The 22,729-nt window shown below is 33.0% G+C and overlaps 1 protein-coding gene across 1 annotated transcript in view; it reads right to left on the bottom strand.

The window, feature by feature from the left end:
* Adgrb3 (adhesion G protein-coupled receptor B3) overlaps positions 1–22,729 on the bottom strand; it is a 687,882-nt gene that overhangs the window by 295,250 nt on the left and 369,903 nt on the right. The window contains exons 12-13 of the mRNA XM_071613277.1: positions 13,059–13,208; positions 12,260–12,335 (exon numbers count right to left, since the gene is read on the bottom strand). Coding sequence (XP_071469378.1) covers positions 12,260–12,335; positions 13,059–13,208 — 226 coding nt within the window. The remainder of the gene's footprint in view (positions 1–12,259; positions 12,336–13,058; positions 13,209–22,729) is intronic.

Below are 22,729 nucleotides of genomic sequence, written 5' to 3' on the forward strand. Positions count from 1 at the left end.
AATAATTGCCATACAAACTCTGTGTGGACATTTATTTTCATGTGTCTTGGGTAAATTCTGGGAGTGGAATTGTTTGGTCTTATGATAAAAGTATGTTTAAACTTACAAAACCCACTTTTTAAAAACAGTCATATTATCAAAGTACTGTAGTTTTAATGTGGTAGAGTTATATTGAACCTCACATTCATTATGATGATGTTTCCTCTAATGGGCTCATATTTGACACAAGATATAACTTTCTAGAAAATTATGCTGAACTATTCCACAATTTGGAATTTACTGTATTTAGTAGTAGAGGAACTGGAAGCATACTTGGAGTGGAACAACATTTTTAACTCAGTTTCTCATATATTTAGTCAAATAACAAATTCATACACAAGAAGGTATGTACCAAATAGTAAACAGGGAAAAATCCATAAGTCATGAATATATTTTGCTTTTCTTGGAATGCAAGTGGTTGCAAACAGACAGTCAGTTAGTTGTCCTTTGTTTCATTTAATGTTAAATCAGTCAGGTAAGCTATGTTGAGAAAAATATAACACTAAGCTATGTTGAGAAAGATATAACACTAAGCTCTAAACATCAAGTTACTTTTGCCAAATTATCTTGTCTGTGAGTAAAATTAATCAGGAAATCGGATGGAAATAAATGGAATTAACAAAGCTGGAAGGCCATCCTGGGTGACTGATCGTATTAGCAGAGTTGACAGGCCTCTTGGAGAATGACAAGGTGTCTATAGCATAGAGTTCTGGGAATGTCTGTGTTACCACCAGAAAAATTTTGCAGGTTTCTCCCAAAGAAAAAAATCAGGCACTGAACACACAGATGCTAATTCTTTATTCAGGTTAGCCTGAATATGTTTGAATTCTTGTTCGGTTATATAAAACTAAAATATTGACACACCACTCAAATTCAATCTGCCCCCTTACTCTGGTTCTGTTTAAAATCTTTTTTTCCTTTTGCTATAAATGAAACCCAGTGACTGCCAATTTTAATTAATGTTAGGTAATTTTATAGTAAAAAGGTATTTGTATTATTTTTCAAGTTACATAAATGGATAAATTACTGGAAAATGTAAGCACGTGTATTCTATTTAAGAATTTGCAATTATGTTAAGATACTTATGAACTTCTTTGTGTGTTCTGGGAATATGGGGAGTTTTGGTACTGAGCAGTGGGGAGCCCTATGTAGATTACTATTTGGGGTCAGGTTCATCAGTTATTCAATAACTGGCCTGTTGGAGAAGGTCCCTAGTATATGTCATGGTTTTGCTAGGTGTGTTGTAATTAGTTAGAATTTAATTGGGAAAGTATACATGACAATCAATTTATGCATTCAGGCGTACTTATCTAATTTGCATGGGTACCCCTTACCTTTTGCCACACCACAGTAACTCATACCAAATTCTATCACAGCATCCATTGGTTCTATACATGTCTCTTTCCACAAGGGTAAACTCTTGTGAATGGTGAGAATGGTGTCTACATTTATGTAGACATTTGCCTTATGCTGGGCATATTTTAGTGCTCAAAACATGTTTGAATGTTTTATTAAATACAAACACATTCTGAACAAAATATCGAAGTTTTTACCATGTTGGCTTAATATGTAATGCTAATATCATGGTATGCAAATAATTAATACAAGTAAAATAAGAATTTATATTATGCAGTGGCTCCCCCTTTTTAAAAAAAGTGTATACTGTACAAAATTTCTTCAATTTATTCCATCAATTTATTATAATTTGCATAAGTGAATATCTGGCTTCTGATGTGCCATGTCAGGCTTTGTGATCTACTAATGCGTCCTGGCTGCGTATGCGTTTATATTCATAGCTAGGAAAGCAGATCTTATAGCCAAATGGATTTCATGAATAAAGTAATAAAATTCTTTCCTGTCCTTGAGATTTGTGCTACTTGATATCTAAAACATTTAAAAATGTGTAAAGTCATCCATTCAAAGGAGATTCAACTGATTCTGCATAGTCTTTGCAATCTTAAGATGTTTAGGGCACACAAACCATATATCAAAGAGAATTAATAAATGATTAAAATTTCAAAGCAGCTGACTATAAGAGACTTACTTTAACTATACCAAAATACATAAAGTGAAGGATTTAAAAAATATTTCATGTAAATGGTAACTGAAAGAGTAGGATTGGGCTATACTTAGTCATAATAGAACTTAGGTCAAAAACTGTCACAAAAGATAAAAAAAAAATGTTATGATAAAATGATCAATTTTCCAGTAAGATGTGCCAATCTAAATGTATAAGCACACAAATATATGAAGTAAACACTGACAAAACAAAGTGAGAAATAAATAATAATCCTAGATTTCAACTCTTTCAATAAAGTATAGATCAATTAAACAGAAGATTAAAAAAGAAAATGGGCCATGAGTAGCACTGTAGAAGGACCTAACATACCTACATACAATGACAGCAGAATACAGTTTCTTCTCAAGGACACACTGAATATTCTCCAGAGTATATCACCCATAAAATAGTCTTATTAAACTGAAGATGACTGAAATTATAACAAGTATATTTTCTAAATACAGTAGAACAACACTAGAAATCAACAGCAAAAAGAAAATAGGATATTTTGCAAATATATGAAAGTTAACACAAGTAATGTGTTGATAAAGAAATCACAGATATCAAAAAATGCCTTGCTACAAATGAAGGTAAAACTACAACATACCAAGTTTAAGAGGTGCAGCAAAAGCAGTACTAAGATAAAGGCCAAAATGTAAAACTTAAAAATAATAACCCCCCCCACACACACACACAATAAATAAATTAATAAATAAATAAAATAAAAAGGGAAAAAAAGGTTCATGACATTGGATTTGACAATTACTTGACAATGACACCAAGAATATACGAAATAAAAGATAAGACAAATGAATTATATTGAACTTAAAAAAAATCTTTGTTCAGAAAAGAAAATAATACAGTAAAAGACTAACTTAGAGAATGAGAGAAAATATATTTAAGCCACATATCTGATAATGGGTCATATCCAGAATACAAAAAACAACTCTTATAACTCAACAGTAGTCCAATCCCTCAAATAATCTTATTAAAATATGGCCAAAATATATGAATAGTTATTTCTACAAAGCAGTTACACAGATAAGCAACAAGCACATGAAAAGATATTCAATATCACTAATCGTCAGAGAAATGCAAATCAAAACCACAATAATATATCATCTCACAACTATTAGGACAGTTACTATTAAAAATGGAAAACAAAATAACAAGTGTTGGTAAGAATTTGAATTCATGTATAATGTTGATGATGATGTAAAATGTTGCAGACTTTTTGGAGTACAGTATTGGAAGTTTCTGAAAAGAAGTAAAAAGTAGAATTACCATATGATTCTATAATCCCACTTCTGAATATATTCAAAATAAATAAAATTAAGACCCTCGAGAAATATTTGCATGCCTGTTCATCAAGTATTATCCATAATTGCCAAAAGTTGGTATATATATATAAAGAATATTCAGCCTTGGATAGAAGGAAATCTGGTCACATGCTACCACATGGACAAACCTGCAGGACATCATGCTTGTTGAAATAAATGAATCACAAAACAAAAAGGACAAATACTATATGATTCCATGAATATGAGATCTAGGGTGGTTGAACACTTACAGAAAGAAAGTAGATGGTGGTGGCCAAGGACTGGAGGGAGTGGAGAATAAAATTTGTTTATTAGTGGAATAGCACTTCAATTTGGCAAGATGAAAAAGTTCTAGACAACTGTAACACAACAAGTGTACATAGATAACTATTGTACTGCACACTTAAAAATAGTCAAGATGGTAAATTCTGTTGTGTTTTTACCATAATAAAAAATGTAATGTGATATTCCAGGAAAAATTTTAGTGGAGGAAACAGCAGAATTAGGGGTACATATAAAGGGTAGCCACATAAAATATGTAAAACTATGCTTATGGTTTAATGAAAGTTATTAAAATTTCTGCAGTATTTTTTCCATTTTTAGATGTATCATTCATATAGCTTCAAAATTAAGTATTTTCGTAATTGCTTTAAATGACATCCCCAATTTAAATGAAGCAAAAATAAAATCGATGATTTCAAATATTCTGGGAACTAGGGGACTTCATCAAAATCTTTAAGAAAAATATATTCATTTTGGAACTCCATAAGCAAAAAAATGAAATTAAACCCCTATTTCTCACCATGTACAAAACTCAACTCAAAAAAGTAGATTAAGGACCTAGGAATTCAACCAGAGACCTTGTGCCCAATGGAAGAAAAAGTAGGCCCAAATCTCCATCATGTTGGATTAGGCCCCAAATTCCTTAATAAGACTCCTATTGTGCAAGAATTAAAGCCAAGAATCAATAAATGGGATGGATTCAAATTAAAAAGCTTCTTCTCAGCAAAAGAAACAATCAGTGAGGTGAATAGAGAGCCTACAGGATGGGAGCAAATCTTTATCACAAGCACATCAGATAGGGCACTAATCTCTAGGATATATAAAGCACTCAAAAATCTTAACACCAAAAAACCAAATAATCCAATCAATAAATGGGCCAAGGTACTGAACAGACGTTTCTCAGAAGAAGATATACAATCAATCAACAAATATATGAAAAAATGTTCAACATCTTTAGCAATTAGAGAAAAGCAAATAAAAACCACTCTAAGATTTCATCTCACTCCAGTCAGAATGGCAGCTATTATGAATACAGACAAAAATAAGTGTTGGGAAGGATATGGGGAAAAGGCACACACAAACGTTGCTGATGGGACTGAAAATTGGTGCAGCCAATATAAAAAACAGTATGGAGAATACTTGGAAAACTGGGAATGGAACCACCATTTGACCCAGCTATTCCTCTCCTTGATTTATACCCAAAGGACTTAAAAACAGAATACTACAGGGGATACAGCCACATCAATGTTTATGGCAATACAATTCACAATAGCTAAACTGTGGAACCAACCTAGATGCCCTTCAGTAGATGAATGGATAAAGAAAACGTGGTACATATACACAATTGAATATTATTCAGCATTAAAAGACAGTAAAATCATGGCATTTGCATGTAAACGAACGGAGCTGAAGAATATAATGCTAAGTGAAATTAGTCAATCCCAAAAAGCCAAATGCCAAATGATTTATCTGATTTAAGGATGCTGATTCATATTATGCTTTGGTGGGGAGGGAGGGATGGCAGGATTAAATGCACTCTAGATAGGGTAAAGGAAAAAGGGAGGGAGGGCAACAGAGGGAGGATATGGGTAGGAAAGACAGTGGAATGCGATGGTCCGTATTACCCTAAGTACACGTATGAAGACAGGAAGGATGTGACTCTACTTTGTGTACAGCTAGAGATATGAAAAATTATTCTCTATATGTGTAATATGAATTTTAATGCATTCTGTTGTCCTATATAACAAAATTAAAAATAAGAAATATATATTCATTTTTAAAACTAAAATTCCCTCATGGCTACTGAAAAGTAAGGCTCAGCTACTTAGACCTTTGAAACTAATTAGAATTAGTTCAGTTTTTTAACATACAGCACTTAAAATCACTGGCTTGCTAAGTGATCACAGATTTATTTTCCCTTTTAAAAGGTATGGCCAAGGGGCTGGAGTTGTAGCTCTGTGGTAGAGCACTTGCCTTGTACGTGTGGGGCATTGCATTTGATTCCCAGCACCACATATAAATAAGCAAATAAGATAAAGATCCATCAACAACTAAAAAAAAAATTGCAAAAAAGGTATGGCCAAATTAAGCCCAGATTTTTGTTAATTATGCTCTTCCTATGTAATATTTTATACTACTTTCATGCCAATTTGCTATCACTGTGCACAATTTTAATTCATAATGTCTTTATGATAGGGAACTCTAAAATACAGATTGTCATACAATTACAGTATTTTTTATTATACTGAGAAAGAAGAAGGAAGCTTCAAAGTTTAGGTCCTGAAAGTAAAGAACACATGTTCTTGAGAATGCTGACTGCTCAGGTTGAGGGTTTTCAGTGTGTTCTGGTGTTCTTGTTTGTTTCCAAGAGTATTTATTTCATTTTCTTTTTCTGTGTGTGTCTAATTCCTTTAATATTTGGAACTCAAATGATTAATTTCATAAATATATAAAAAGTTCAGTATCATTTATCTTTATTGTTAATGTGCTTGTTAGAAATTCATGTGATTTTGCATTATTGAAATTTGTTAGTTTTGGGGGGAGGTATAGACTGGGGATTGAACTCAGAGGCACTCAACCACTGAGCCACATCCCCAGCCCTATTTTGTATTTAATTTAGAGACAGGGTCTCACTGAGTTGCTTAGCACCTTGCCATTGCTAAGGCTGGCTTTGAACTTTCGATCCTCCTGTCTCAGCCTCTCGAGCCTCTGGGACTACAGGTGTGTACCACCATGCCTGACTGAAATTTGTTACTATTTCAAAGGTAATTTTCCAACTACTTTGGCTTTATGAATATGTTGTAGTTCTTACTTAATCTGTATTTTCCTGGCATATTAATATTAGAGTAGAATTTTTATGTAATTTTAGTTAGATTCTTCATACTATCTCATATGCTAATGGGTACATTGAAATGTATTTTGTTTGTTTTCAGAAAACATTGTTGTATTTTCCATGTGTCTTACCAGGGAAATTACATACTGCTCACCTACTGAGAAGTTTTGTGGTTTTCCACAATACTGGAAACTGCATTTATTAAATGAATCAAAGAGTGAATTGTTTACAACTATTTCCTGAATTCCTGGCTTCAGTGTGTGTTTGGAAATACTATTCTTTTTCCTTGAGATAAATTTTTGGATTTAGAGTTGCCATATCAATGATAATCCATTTTTAAGGTTCTTAATGTAATCAGGTTGGCCTCCAAAAATGTTATGAATTAAAATTTTCACAGTAGTTTATGGACTTGCCAAGCTGAAGATGTTTGAATTCTTGATGTGAGAGGGCTCTCTGTGATGGTGTTTCACCTTCTGATCTGGACTGGCTAGCCTTCTTTTGTCAGGCATGTAAGTGGTCATGAGGAGAAGAAAGGTATAAGAAATTTAGGCCTCAAATTTAACAGCCCAGGTTTGGGCTCCTAGGCCAATCTCAGAGCTCCCTGACACATTCCACTCATGGCCACTTCCTTCTGGGCCTTACATGATGCTTTGCAGACTCATGTATATTCACACACTATAAAATAAATGCATGGATTTTATTGCTTAAAACAATCAATATTAGCAGCACAGAGGCAGAGAGATACAGTGAAAGTCCTGGTTTCCAAACAAAGACTTAAGTTGGATTAGAACTCATTTACCTGCTAAACATAAAATCTTAGGCAGGTCACTCAAGCAATAAGGATCATAGATACCTCATCTTTGAAACGAAATTCCAGGTGACATTAAATTCTAAAGGATGTTGCACATCACTATCATATAGCTCTATAATTTTTAAGTTTAAAAAATTATTCTGAAGAAGGAAAATATAAGAGGCTGAGAATGGCACCTATTTAGTTTAGACTTGAGTGGAACACATTTCCTTCAAGGAACAATTTGAATTCATCTCATTTCAAACAGTAAAATAAAAATTGCAGCTTGAATAATAGTTGAATGAATATTAGGTTAATAGGAGAAAAGAAGTACCTAAATAAAAAGAGTCAACATGCAAGATTATTTATGCTTTTGTATGAAGAAAAATATTTAAATTATATTTATTTGAAACATCATATTAAGTCCTCCCTCATAGTCCTCCCAAGGGAAATTATGCAAAGCATCATTTTAAAAATGATTATATAACATCATGTAAAAATCAGGGAACCTAACAGCAAATCTAATATTGTTTGACATATGGGGAAACATGCTTCCAAACATTTCAATAGATAATTAGTAAAATGATCACTGAAGAAAATATTTCATGAGAATTTATAAACAATAACTAAACATATAGAAAAAAATTGTACATTTTTTCATTAAGAAAGAAGATTACCCTTTCTCTTTGGGCTCAGTTCACACAGACTAACAGAATAAAACAAGAGGATATGTGTATTTTATTTCTTTGTTCCTAAGATATTTCCATAGTTTAAACACTAAGTGACTGTATGCCTTACTTTAAAAGACTGGCTTAGACATGACATTCTAGCACATAAGATAATTAATTATTCCAGAAAAAAACTCATTGACCCTTTATTATTTAGTAAGCACTGTTCTGGGAGTCTTAAGATTGGAGGAGACTCAAAAGAATTAATATTGGACCGTTAAATTCCACCAGTAAATTTGCTGAGTGACTCACAAAGATATCACACTTGTCTGTTAAAAGATGTATTCTTTACTTAGCAGATCTGTCATTGGGATACTCACTTTCTGGGAGATGTTTTTTGAAAATTAGAAAAACAATACTGGGAGTGCTTAGTGGTCATGATTTCTTGTATGAGTTAACAGAAAATAAGTAAACACCAGGTGTTTCACCTTTAAAGATTATTTAAACTAACATTTTTAAAATTTTTTTAAAAAATTCTAATTTGTTATATATAATAGCAAAATGCATTATAATTCATATTACACATAAAGAGCACAATTTTTCATATCTCTGGTTGTACACAAAGTATGTTTACACCATTCATGTTTTCATACAGGTACTTAGGGTTAAACTAACATTTCATCCTTAGTCATCTTTTGTCATTATTTCTGGTGGAAGACCTAATATGAATATAGTTTTCTATGGTATCTATATTTACTGAATAACTTCGTAGATAAAAAGTATGTGTGGGTATACATATTTATGTTTATCTCTGAAAGTATTTTGTTTTTACTTGACACATAATAACTGCATTTATTTATGAGGAACAATGTGAAGTTTTGTAGTGGATATATTGTGTAATGTTCAAATCAGGGTTATTAGCATATTTATCATACCAAACATCATTTTTTTGTGGTAAGAATATTCAAAATTCTTTTCTAGGGTTTATGAAATATATAATATTTTATTGTTACCTATAGTCATGCTACTATGCAATAGAGTACAAGACTTATTTTTCTTTCTAACTGTAAATTTATATTCACTAAATATTCCTAATTCTTATACAGAGGTTACAAAGGACTTCAACCTAAGAACATGTAGAAAAAGACACACTCATACATTGCTGGTGGGACTGCAAATTGGTGCAGCCAATATGGAAAGCAGTATGGAGATTCCTTGGAAAACTGGGAATGGAACCACCATTTGATCTAGCTATCTCTCTTCTCAGTCTATATCCAAAGGATTTAAAAACATCATACTGAAGGGACACAGCCACATCAATGTTTATAGCAGCACAATTTACAATAGCTAAACTCTGGAACCAACCTAGATGCCCTCCAGTAGATGAATGGATAAACAAAATGTGCCATATATACACAATGGAATATTATTCAGCAATAAAAGAGAATAAAATCATGGCATTTGCAAGTAAATGGAGAGAGTTGGAGAAGATAATGCTAAGTGAAGTTAGCCAATCCCCCCCACAAAAAATGCAGAATGTTTTCTCTGATATAAGGTGACTGACTCATAGTGGGTAGGGAGGGGAAGCATTGGAGAATAGATGATCTCTAGATAGGGCAGAGGGGTGGGAGGCAAAGGGAGGGGACAGGGGGTTAGAAATGATGGTGGAATGTGATGGACATAATTATCCAAAGTACATGTATGAAGACAAGAATTGCTGTGAAAATACTTTATATACAAACAGAGATATGAAAAATTGTGCTCTATATGTGTAATGAGATTTGTAATGCATTCTGCTGTCATGTATTTAAAAAATAAAATCAATTAAAAAAAGGAAATATGAAAAAAGAAATCTCTGATTATATATAGTATATATTTTTATATTATGTAATATAGAATATATACTAATATATAATATATATAATATATATGCTAATATATAAATATGCACTACATAAATTAGTATATAAATATATTAATATTTACTATATATATTCCATAAATAATATATACTATATATACTATATAGTATATATAATATACATTATATCATATGATATATATACTATATATTTATATGTTGGATAAACATACATATATATTAATTTATATAGTTATACAAATATATAATTATAATAAATAAATGAATATTTTTATATATTTATATATTGGTATAAATATATATACTAATTTATATATTTATATAAATACATAGTATGTGTATATATATGTGTATATACATATACATATATATATATATATACATGTATATATATGTAGTTTGTTTTGATCTAAGGGCTGGAGACCAAACCTAAAACTTTTTGAAGTTGGGAAGAACATTTAAGTGCAATTTTCACATGAAAAAATTTCAGTGACTTGCCCAAGAGTCTGTTGGAATCCCTGTGTGTCTCAGGTGGTATTTGGATAGTTCTTCTAGACTATTCTGCTCTATTCATTAAATTATACACAATGGATCCATTAGCATATTCATACACTGTAAGTGACACCTGTTCCTCCCATGATTAAAAAAAAAAATGCAACCAATAATTGAATGTTTCTTTTTTCTTTTTACAGAAAAGACTGATGTCCCTAGATAAATTTCCAATTTCCTTGACTTCATGGATTCATAAAATGGTGGGATAATTTGACTTCATTTGTGTAGGTGAATGAGTTCTATGATAAACAGAACAAAGTTAATTATGCAACTTTGTTGGATATCTAGAGGGAAACTCGTAATCAAAAACATTTCATGTTGAATAATTATTTTGCATTTACTCTTGCCCTCAGGAACAAAGAGTTTATTAGTTTTGTTACACATAAATGTGCTTTTATTTTAAGTTGAAATGAAGGCCATTGAATTGAATTGTGTGGTGACTGGACAAGTTTATAAAACTCTTGTCATGATACATTGAAATCTTTTAATCAGTCCTGATTTTTAAGACTATGTCTAGTCTAGAACTCTTAAAAATTAAACCTTACATAAATTAATTCCTTATGGAAATAAGGGTCTAGCTTTTTCTTTCCAACATATCTCCTCTTTTTCCTTTTAGAGGGAAGGTAGCATTATAACTATGAAAGATTTTGATCTGTGATTATATATACCAATGTATTTTAATAAAACCAGTAGCAAAGTTGAGAGTAAACTTATTAATTTTGAAAATATTGTATTAACAAAATGCAACCAAATTCAAATATATCCAAGTTCACAAAGTCCAGTTCCAGCCAGAGGACACTATAGAAAATATAACTTCCCATGATTGTCTCTATGGCTGAAGGAGAAAAAGGTTTGCATCAGTAAGGACTTGGGATAATTCACCTCTTGCATTAATCATGTGCTTCATGCAGAGATTTTTTCCAAAAGTCATGCCTAGTCATTGTCACTTCCTTGGGTGGCCTTTTGCTGCTGGATGGAACTCTAATTGTTTTTATTTATTAGAGTATACATTGTAGCACTGGCATAACTGTACATATCATTCATATGCTGTCCTCCCTAAAATCTTTGCTTTATTTATGAAAGTGTGGGGAGATATCTCAGCACAACTATGGCTGTGTTTAACCAAAATACAACTTTGTATCAATCCTCCAAAATGAGGTGGTGTGGAGGAAACAGATCATCGTCAGTAATAGGATCACTGTCCAAGGAGATGTGAATTTTGTTTTCTGTGAGATTTGGCAAAGTAGACAGACAACAGAACACATAAATGTTAGTTGAATTACTACTTGCTTTTTTAAATGTCTGACAGAAAAGAAATCAATGGATTTCTTCCAAAACTGTTATCTAATTGAACAATAGCATTTTCTCTTAATGTCCCTGTAACTGAAAATATATTTTGAAGCTAATTGAGATCTTGTGCAAATGAAGAATAAAAGCATGTTTCCCCAGTCATCCCAGTACTCCTTTAATTTCACGTAAAGTTGATGAACAGTATCATTAAGTACAAATAAAGCAAGAAGACAGATTAATTTTACAATGACCCATTCTATTATAGAGACTTGAGTTCTTTCTTTTCACTCTTTAGTCTTTAGGCAAGTCATGATTAGGTACAAAAAATTGCAGGGCTACAATAAGACACCAAAATTATCTTCCCTAGTTGTTTTGAAATGCATAATATGTTAATAACCTGTTCGATAAGCTGATATTTTCTATTTCATTTACAAAAAAGCCCTTTGTGTTACCAAGGCTTGTTTGACTATTTTCATAGAATGAACTATAATCACATTTTAGAATAATTTATAAGGTTTGCAACAGTGTGTTAATTTGTAGCTTACCTCAAAGTGGGCAAAATGAGATCTAAATTTTTGTAGAGGACTGCTCCAAGAACAAATACGGATGATTCATCTAATTCTAGAAAGAATAGAATTAAAAATATTAGGAAAACAGCAAGAAAAATACTGTTTTATAAAACTTTAATCTGTTAATCCCAAGGGGATTCCAGTACAGCTGTTAAAAAGATGCTGCTAGGTACTGAGAAGTGTTCTAACTCTGCATGGGGCAGTTTGAGTACACACTCTGCATATTAATTACACTACTATAAGACATGTTTTTGGTAGAGGCTGAGACAAGAATCAGCTATAGTTGCATTTAAAAGTTTAAATACCCAATGACTTGAAGAAAAAGAGCTGATTTTTCTTTTGTAGCCTTTAGTTTTAAGATCAAAGTCTCCAAAGCAACAATTAAGACTACAATGTCACTTTTGATGATAGCCATTAATTTTAAAGGCTACTTAAAATGGTCTTAAATCTTAATTTTTCCCCCTAAATTTGTTTCTATGTGCCAAAATAATATCTTCTAACCAAAGCAAATTTTAACATGAGGCGGAAGTAGAAATGAGTTTGTATGCATAATGCAATAATTTGTACTTGTATGTTTTCCTCTCACTTTAATGGATCCTTTCCTTCAGTAAATTCAGAGATTTGTAAGCCAAGTGTAAGTTGTCTATATTTACAAAATTAGTTTGGAATCATGACTGTAAATTGTGTCAAAATTGTTTAATGTTTACACCTAGGGTTTCATTAAATGACTTCATCAGAAATGTTTTGTTCAAAACTCAGATTATGTAGTGATTACCTTTTGAAGACACAGGAGTGAAAATACTTTTTGGAATAACTACCCTATCTTCTGAATTTCTTGCCCAGTCAACCATTCCTTTCCGTCCTTTCATTGGGAAGTTGATGTCTGTTAGAACAGAAGCTGCCGGAAGTTTCTGAATGCTAGCCACTATTAAAAAAAGAAAGAACAGTGTCAAACAGTCTTGCTTTATTTTTTAGTGTAATTAAAATTGATCAAATTAAACCTTGTAGCATATTCAAAATAAAGTTCAAGTCCAAATAATATATACTGGAGCAGCAAAATAGACACTTATTATTATCAGACAGTACTTTTTTTTTTAAGGGTGCTGAATCCTTCTTTTATCAATATAGGATTTGTGTTATTTTCAGCAGAGATTATACCATAATGGTCAATAATGGAATGAATATTCTGAAAGTACCAACAAATGCTGTCATACTGATGGTTAATAGTTAGTCTCTATTCCAACTGTTAGACACTCATACTGTAGTCTCTATTTTTGTTAACAGACTGAAATGTGTACTTAAATCTTTACTTTGTTTTCAAAATGATAATTTTTTTTATCTGAACATTATCATCAGAACAAGTTTATTTTGGATTAGATAGGGTACCATAAAGACATGGATAACAAAGTCACATTGTTCTGGGAGACAGAACTGTCAGCCAAATGATTATAGCCCCAATATTGACATAACTACTGAGCTGTAAGAATGTGCAAGAACATTCATCAAATAGATTAATAATAACATAATCTTGAGACTTCTTCCTAAAATTGAAAGATAAATATATGTTAATGGAGGATTGTGTCTTTACTAGCAATGAACATTTTAATAGATATTGAAAAAAATCATAAATGATATGTTTGGTAATATCTGAGTATTTTTATTATATGTAATATGTGTAATACAAGTTCTTATGTTTTAAGATGATTTATAAAAATCATCAATTAAGAAGTTTAATTTGTAAAATTTTACATGGGTTCCTGCTGTTTCTACATGAATTTTTCAAGTGTCCCATGGAGGATTTAAGTGGAAAGATGATGGGAAAAACTGTAAAAGCTGTCACAATAGGAAAGCTAAAGTAAAAAATCATTAGGGTATTCCTAAGTGGATTTCATTTTAAGGGAACTTGTAATTTAAATCAAGAGAGGATGAAAATTAAGAATTTAACAATATTAGTTGTATAAATATATTACTGCACCACTGGCTTAGTTTCAAATTAAATTGGTTATGTATTATTGCATCACACTAGTGAAATTATACTTCATTAAAGCTCTTTCAGGCTATTATACACATCCATTATCAGCACAGGATGGGATTTCATTTTGAGTGTAATTTGACATATTAAGCTTAAAAAAGGATTTTCTAACCAAATGTTGAAGGAAAGAAGGTACTGGGTAATGCATAAACTATGTAAGAATGTTTAATGCTATTTTTGAATAATAGTTATAATTGTTTAGTTTAATTTTTAACATAAAATACTTTTTATGTTCATAATTAATCCAGCTCAAATGTCCTAAAGAGTACAAATTCTCTTGTGCATGGGAAGATCAGCACATTCTTCATTGTGTCTCCTAAACTTTATTTTAAATATTATTATTATTATTATTAATTTTTTGGTACCAGGAATGGAACCCAGGGGCACTCTACCACTGAACTACATCCACTGTCCTTTCTAGTTTGAGACAAGGCCTTCTTGAGTTGCAGAAGCTGCCCTGGAACTTACAATCTTCCTCCCTTTGTCTCCTGAATCAATGGGAATATAGTTGTGTGTCACTGTGCCCAGTCTACACTTTATTTAATGTCTAAAATAAAGTACATCTACTTCTATTTCTTTGATTCTAACTTTGGTTGTCTTGAGGTTTAGACAAAATCATCTCTCTGACAAAAAGCTGATAAAAATAAATGAATGTTTTCTTATATAAAATAGTTTTTGCTCTAAAGGAAAATAAACCAGAGATAAGAGGTTGGGCTCTGAGTTCTAATAATCTCTCTCTCTCTCTCTCTCTCTCTCTCTCTCTCTCTCTCTCTCTCTCTCTCTCTCTCTCTCTATATATATATATATATATATATATATATATATATATATATAACTAAAATGAAATAATACAACAAAATTAAAATGGAGGATATCTGTATCAACTCTATGTCATTTTACCTTGGGTAAATTTTAGTTTAATACAATCTTTATAGATTTACAAAGTGCTTTAGTGGTATAAGGCATGTAATTCACTTCTTGAAACATTCATTGTTTAGAGGTACAGAAGCTGTAAAATTATAGTTATATGAATGGATTAAATTATACTTTTGAAAACAGTACAGTTTAAAGGAGTATAAAAATTGGTTAAGGTCACTAATTTGCACATCAAGTTCTTTAAATTGCATATTCATCAGTATAGGGAGTGCATAAAACTAAATCTATATTTCTTAATTATACTAAAAATGTAGTTTATACATGTATACGTGTGTGGATATTATAAACACAAATAGATATATAAACATGTAAATTCTAAGTGGTTTGAGATTTTTTGGAAATACTGAATTATGTTTTGTTTCTTGAGTAATTTTTTAAATTTAGTTTTAATTGGAAAATCAAAGTTTATATTTATCACATACTACATGTTTTGAGATATGCATATATTGTGAATAGCTAAATTGAGCTAATTATCATATGCATTACTTCATATACTTTTTTTGGTGAAAACACTTGGAATCTACTCTCTTAGCAATGTTCTTCTTAAAATAAGATGATATTTTCAGTAAACCATTATAAAATGGAATATGAAGCTGGCCATTTTGGCACTTGCTTTATTTCCAGCAACTGGGGAGGCTAAAGGAGGAGAATCTACAGGAAGATTGCAAGTTCAAGGCCAGCCTCAGCAATTTAGATAGGCCCTATTTCAAAATTAAACAAAAGTGGGGAAGGGTATGTAGTTCAGCGATAGAGTGACTGTGTTCAATCACCAGTATCAAAAACAAAACAAAACAAAACAAAAACAGTAGAAAGAAAATGTGATTTAATGGACATATAGGATTCAAATGCTATCCTTCAAATTATCAGTAAACATTTTTTAAAATATGAAGTATTCAAAGTTATATGTGTGTGTGTGTGTGTGTGTATGTATGTATTTTTTTGATATTGGGAATTGAATATAAGGTTATTCTACCACTGAGATATATACCCAGACGTTTTTAAATTTTCCTTATTTGAGACATGGTCTCACTAAATTGTGTTGTCTGGCCTTGAACTTGTGATCCTCAGTCATTATCCTCTAATGTATCTTGGATTACAGGTTGCACCACCTTGCTCAGCATCAAAATTAAACCTCTTTAACTTCATTCAATTTTTATTCAGCAAAAATGATTAAAAGATGACTTTTATTTCTTTCAGTCCCTTTAGGAAACACTTGGATTAATCCAGTCCCCAATCCCTTCCCTTCTTGGAGATTACCTGTTTCAAATCCTTAGGTAAATTTAGATAGAGTCATGGCCTTTAAGGAAATGGGAAGCTAAGGTGTTAAGTGAATAGTAAAGAAGGAAGATTAAAAAAGAAATGTCTTAAATGATATCTAGTGTAAATACATGCCTAATGCTGATAAAGGGACACAATGCAAAGCCCAAGTGCACAGTTACATTTGTGCTTCTGTAAAAATTGCTGAATAAAATCCAATCATTGTAGGTGTTCAATGACAGAGCAACTTGCTTCAAAAATCGAAAAATGCCTTTCTTACAGAAGATTATAGTATTTAGAAGAAACCTCAAGGGCACTGTGTCCCTGAACAAACAGGAACATTCTGAATGCACCAAGAATTATCTTAAATTCACTGTATAGTGTTTTCATTACAACACTAGATTTGATTTCTTATGTAATAAAAATAGGTGACACATAACTGATAAACATTGTAGCAAAACTAGCCACACTTCCATTTTTCAATTTTAATACTTTCATTTTGACTCTGTATATGCAGCATACAATACTTTGAAAGTAAAATGTCTTGTTGTTTTTTTTTGTTTTTTGTGTTTTAGATGGGGTCCCACTAAGTTCCTCAGACTGGCCTTGGGCTTATCGTGTCTTTAACTGTCCTCATTTTCAAAGAACCCAGGTTCAGTATAGATTTCTGTTCATCAGAAAGCACAAGGGAATTTTTGCAGACGGACCTCAAGGTACATAAGCTATTTCTTCATGGAAAATAAAGATCACTCCTTTGGTTCATCAGTGAGAGATAGTGCTTTGAAACCTATTCATTAGGGAAATCATGAAGTTTTAACTCTTTCCTTTATGGAGGTCCTAGAGGATGGGGAGTCTGTCTTCATTGTACTGTGCTCCATGTAAAAACTGGAGTTAATTAATTTGACACTTCACCTGAATTGTGGACAGAAATGGAGGGCATGTAGAAGGGAAACAAGAGAGAGCAAGAGAGTAAAAATGTATGGATGAAGGCTATAGAGATAAGCAAAACAGACAAAGGACAATACAAGAAAACAGCAGCCTACTGGAGTGGTTTATGAGCCTACTCTGGATCTGGGCCATGGAATCAGCTCCTGAGTTTTTTCTAGTTTTACAAGCTAGTTCCAGCTTATACTTGCTATTTCATACGATTATTCACAGAATACCTTATCAGTCTCTCAAGTCAGTTTGAAAGATAAATTCCACATTCATCTTACCAGTATACAATTGCCTAACCTCTCTGTGCCTCAATGTTTCTGTAAGGTGGGAATAATACCAACAACTACCTCATTGGGCTAGCAGAGGAATAAACAAGTGAGTATCCGTCAGGAGCTTACAGCAGTATACCCAGGGCAGTGTCTGGAGCTGGGGGTTCTAGGTAACATCACGATGGCTAACATCACTGGAAAAGATTTTATCATAAGTTCAAGGAAACTATGCCACGATGTGTTCCATATTATGATGAAGTATTTGACTTTTGCAATAAACATTATTTTTTTTGGTTGTCCTTCAGAGACCTTACTCAAGAGATTAAATATTCAAAACTTTCTGTTGAATATATTCATATAACCAAAGGCAGGAACTGCATTTAGAATAAATAGAGCTCATCCTGTAGTACTTAAATGTACCACCTAAGGAGTTGAATAAGGTTTCCTTTTTACTCAGTTTTATTCCTTTTCCTTCCTTTCTTCCTTCTTTCCTTCTTCTTTCTATCCTTCTCTTCTTCTTTTCTTCCCTCCTTCTCCTTCTTTATTCTGATAGATGCCTTCTTGGTTTACTTAGATATACAATGTTAAAAATATATTGCTTCATAGAATAAGAGAATTGCTCATCATTAATGACAAACTCAGAATTTCCATTGCAGCTGAGGCCACGAACTGCAAAGAGCACTTCAAAAACCCGACCTTTAAGCATCCACCTAACTCTTTAATACAATGAGATAAATTCTGTAGCACTCAATGTAAATGATCAGAGGAAATAGCCAGGCAAGGGCCCCTCATAACCATAAACAAACGTGTAAGAGAATATCAAAGTTGCTTAAAGTCTTCCTGAAAGACTATTCTTCCCCCTCCTTTTTTTTGGGGGGGGGGGTGGTTATACCTATTTTCCTAAAATATATATGAAGGTTGCATCATTTTTCATGTTGATTTCATAATTTTCATATTTACAAACTGGATCTTGACTCATCATTATTAGAAAATTGCCCAGTTGCCAAAATGGAACTGCTTGTGGAAGACATCACTAAGATTACTAGTTGTTAACCTACAGTTTTGAAATCCTGTCCGAAAAGCAGGGGCAGCGGGGTGGGGATGGGGGTGGTGTGGGAAGATGATGTGTTGGCTCTGTGTTAGAAAGTACTTATAGGAAAAATAGAGTACTTATAAGTTTTTTTTTTTTTCATGTGTTCATAGCAAACACAGAGGGACCGAGCCAAGCCTACATGTGGTTACCCCTTTGCCATTGAGCAGTTTAAAAAGCCATGCTTTTCGTATTTGTATAGCAATCCTTGATTCCAAGTAAAATAGGGCATTTGGGAAGGACAGCTGAGATTAACTGAACACAAGCTGGAGCTTGGCACTTTTCACTCATTCCTTGATTCATTCACCAAGTATTTACCAAATTCCTTCTATGACAACATTGCCTTATGTAAATATTTTTCACTGAGTATGATGCAATAATTCCATTTGAGGCAATAAAACAATTACATGTCCATCAGGAGTTCAAATCTAGATACCACTGAAGAATGGTGATTATCAAATCACTGGTTATAGATATACATGCACATTAATTTGTCTACTATAGTCTTTGTGTTGTAACCAGTTTTACTATTTGGTGAAGTGGTCTAAATAGGAACATTCAGACATTTCTAAAGATAGTTTTTTAGTTGTTCTCTCCACTCTACTTCCCTCATACACTCCATATCTTCTTTCTTAAAAGGCCAGGATTGGAATGTCAGGGCCACAGAGAAAGAACAGGACTGATGGATTATGACACACAGCCTTCATTTCTCTGGAAACAGCAGCTGGCAGGAGCTTGGCCAAGACAACCATGCCCTGAGAACTCTGCCAGATCCCCTCCATCACCACCAGTATGTAGTTTGGATCCCAAAACCCCAGAGGCTTTGAACTCAGATGTGAATGAGAAATGTCCTTCCATGACAAGGCAGCGATTTTTATTTTTTGAGAGAAAGCAGGATTACCTGATACTCAGAAGTAGGCACACTATATGGGCAGTTAAAAAGTAACCTTCTGGTAATTTAAAGTTACATTTTTTACTTGCTAATGTCATATCATATCTTAAAACTTAAATAATTAATTATTTTACATATTATTTTCTAGAATAAAGATAGAAAAACTTGTAAATTAATTGGTGAGTGAGCTTTACATTCTTTTTCTTTTTTCTTTTCTTTTCTTTCTTTCTTTTTTTTTTTTTTTATTCATTACTAGTTTCAAAGCCTGGGCAGAATTATGCATTTCCGCATTCTGCTTGAGGTCTCTCTGCCAGGCTTTGGTGCTCTGGTGGAAGACCCCTTGAAAAAGCTTTCTTTCAGATCACTCTCACTTTGTGGCATTTAATAATGCTGACACACAGGGTATATCCAAAGCCACACACGTGGCTCCTGTTCAAACTGACCTGTCTTGAGCAGGGATTTGCAAACTACCAACCAAGGGTCAAATGTGTCCCATTGGCTATTTTTCTATGGCTTACAAACTAAAAAGGCTTTTCTCATTTTTAAACAGTTGGAGAATTTTTTAAAAAAAGACTACTATTTCTTAACATGTGAAAATTATATCAAACTGAATTTCAGTGTCCACAAATAAAATTTTATTGGGACACAGCCACATCCATTAATTCACATATGGTCCATGGCTGCTTTCGTGTGGCAGAGTTGAGTAGTTGCAGGGGAAACCGTGTGGTTATATTTTGGAAAAGCTATTCTTAATGTGGCCATTAAAAAAAAAAAGAAAAGAAAAAGAAAGAAAAACCTAAAAGCAACTACTGTCTTCATTTCTTTTGTTATCTATTATGTATTTATACCAATCATCTTTTAGTTTTCAAAAAGCATATTTTTTTGTGGTCTTTTAGAAATAGACACTTATTAATATTCATCTTTGGTACTAAAGTAGTTCATAATTTTAATCCTAACAATGAACAAAACGTGAGATACAAAGTCATTTTTGCATATAAATCTGAAGTTCCCATTCTTTCTGTAGCTAGTGAAATTAAGAATAGAAGTCCTGTATAGGAAAGAGCATTACATAATAATTATCCAAGTGTAAAACACTAAGAGCTTTGGTATATACAACATTAATATTCCCTCTCTGTCTCTCTCTCAGAGTGTGTTATTGTTTTGATATTAAGATCATTTAAATTTTATTAGAGAAATAAGTCAGGAACCTATTAGACATTAGGCACCAAAACGGACAAGAAACAAAAAGTGAAGGAAACAATAAAGGGCCTTCCCAGGATAGCAAATCCTCCATTTCCCAAAGAGCAGTAGCCATGGGAAGTGCTATATTTTGACAAAAGAAAAAAATGTCATTGGAGGCTTAAGAGTTTATTTGTAAATGCATTCATCCGACAACCTCTATGGAGCCCCAGGGTGTCCTAAGAACTGTCCTACCACTGAGAATTTTGCCAGTGAACAAGAGACAAAAAGTTTTTGCCCTTAAAGAGTTCATGTCTAGAGAGGAATACACATGTTTGGTAAGGGAAAAACAATTCAGAGAATTCCAGATTGTAATAGGTGCCATTCTGAAGGAAATAACTGATGAGATGTGTTAGGGTTTAGATATGAAGTGTCCCCTTGAAGCTCATGTGTAAGACAGTGCAAGAAGGTTCAGAGGTGAAATGATCAGATGATGGCAATTACAACCCAATCAGTGGATTAATCCACCTATAAGGTTAACTAGGCTGTAACTGTAGCCAGCTAGGGTACGGCTGGAGGAGAGAGGTTACTGTGTGCCTTTGGGGTTCATATTCCCCCCTCCCCCAAGTGAGTGGAACTGTCTCTCTGCTTTCTTGTGACAGTTATGAGCTGCTTTCCTCTGTCATGCCCTTCTGCCATGATGGTCTCCCTCACCCAGACTAATGGACTAGGACATCTGTGGGCTGAGACCTCTGAAATCATAAATGCCAAATAAACTTTTTCTCCTCTAAAATTTTTGTCAGACCTTTTCATCACAGTGACAAAAAAGCTGATTAAAACAAGATGGAACACAGATATCTGGGCCAAGGAAGGCCTCTGCAGTAATACTGTTGTAGCTGTGGTATAACAGATGGGTCAAGGGAACTGCCTGTGTCAACCAAGAGCCTGGTAAAAGCTAGTAATGTTCCAGAAGTATCAGAATAGTGAAGGGCAAAGGAAGGGCATTCTGAATAAGAGGAATAGCATTACATGAGAAAGCTTAGAAAAATAGTAATTCATATTAATAGGCAGGGAGTTCAGGTAGGGTAATAGGCTAAAACTGATATTGTCTAGGCCAAGAAATCTGGATCTGGAGAATAAATAATCAAATTTAGAACATGAACATATAAACTGGATGTCTTCTTAGCAGAAGTAATAGTAGATAATGTAGACATGGATAAATTTTCCCAAAGAGAGAATACAATGTACTAATTCACCATTTAACAAATGTTAATTGAATACTTCTTATGTTTGAGAAATGGTTCTGAGCACTGGAAATACACTTATGAATAAAATAATTGAAGTCGCTGGCATAGAATTTGGGGAGAGACAGACAGTAGTATGTAAACAGAACTAGAGAGGATGTTGGTAATAATAACTGTCATGAGATGGAATGCTGGGCTGGGCTGGGAAGCTATACTGAATGGAAAAAAGTTCCTTTGGCCAGCGGCTCAGGAGGCTGAGGCAGAAGGATAGGGAGTTCAAAGCCAGCCTCAGCAATGGCAAGGCACTAGGCAACTCAGTGGACCCTGTCTCTAAATACAATACCAAATAGGGTCTGGGGATGTGGCCCAGTGGTTGAGTGCCCCTGGGTTAAATCCCTGATACCCCACCTACCCCCACAAAAAGAAAAAGCTCCTTTGGTCAGCTGGCAGTTAGGAGACACCTAAAATAAATGAGGTGGGAGTTATGAAGATAAAGAGGAGATGATAGAAAAGAGTCAAGAAATGAAACTTAGGAAAGACCCACTTTGTAAGGTAATGATAAACAGGGAGAGCTACCAAAAACAAACCATGTGAGAGAGAAAGAGTAGAGA

The sequence above is a fragment of the Marmota flaviventris genome, chromosome 6 (genome assembly GCF_047511675.1).
Source record: "Marmota flaviventris isolate mMarFla1 chromosome 6, mMarFla1.hap1, whole genome shotgun sequence".
NCBI classification, from domain to species: domain Eukaryota; kingdom Metazoa; phylum Chordata; class Mammalia; order Rodentia; family Sciuridae; genus Marmota; species Marmota flaviventris.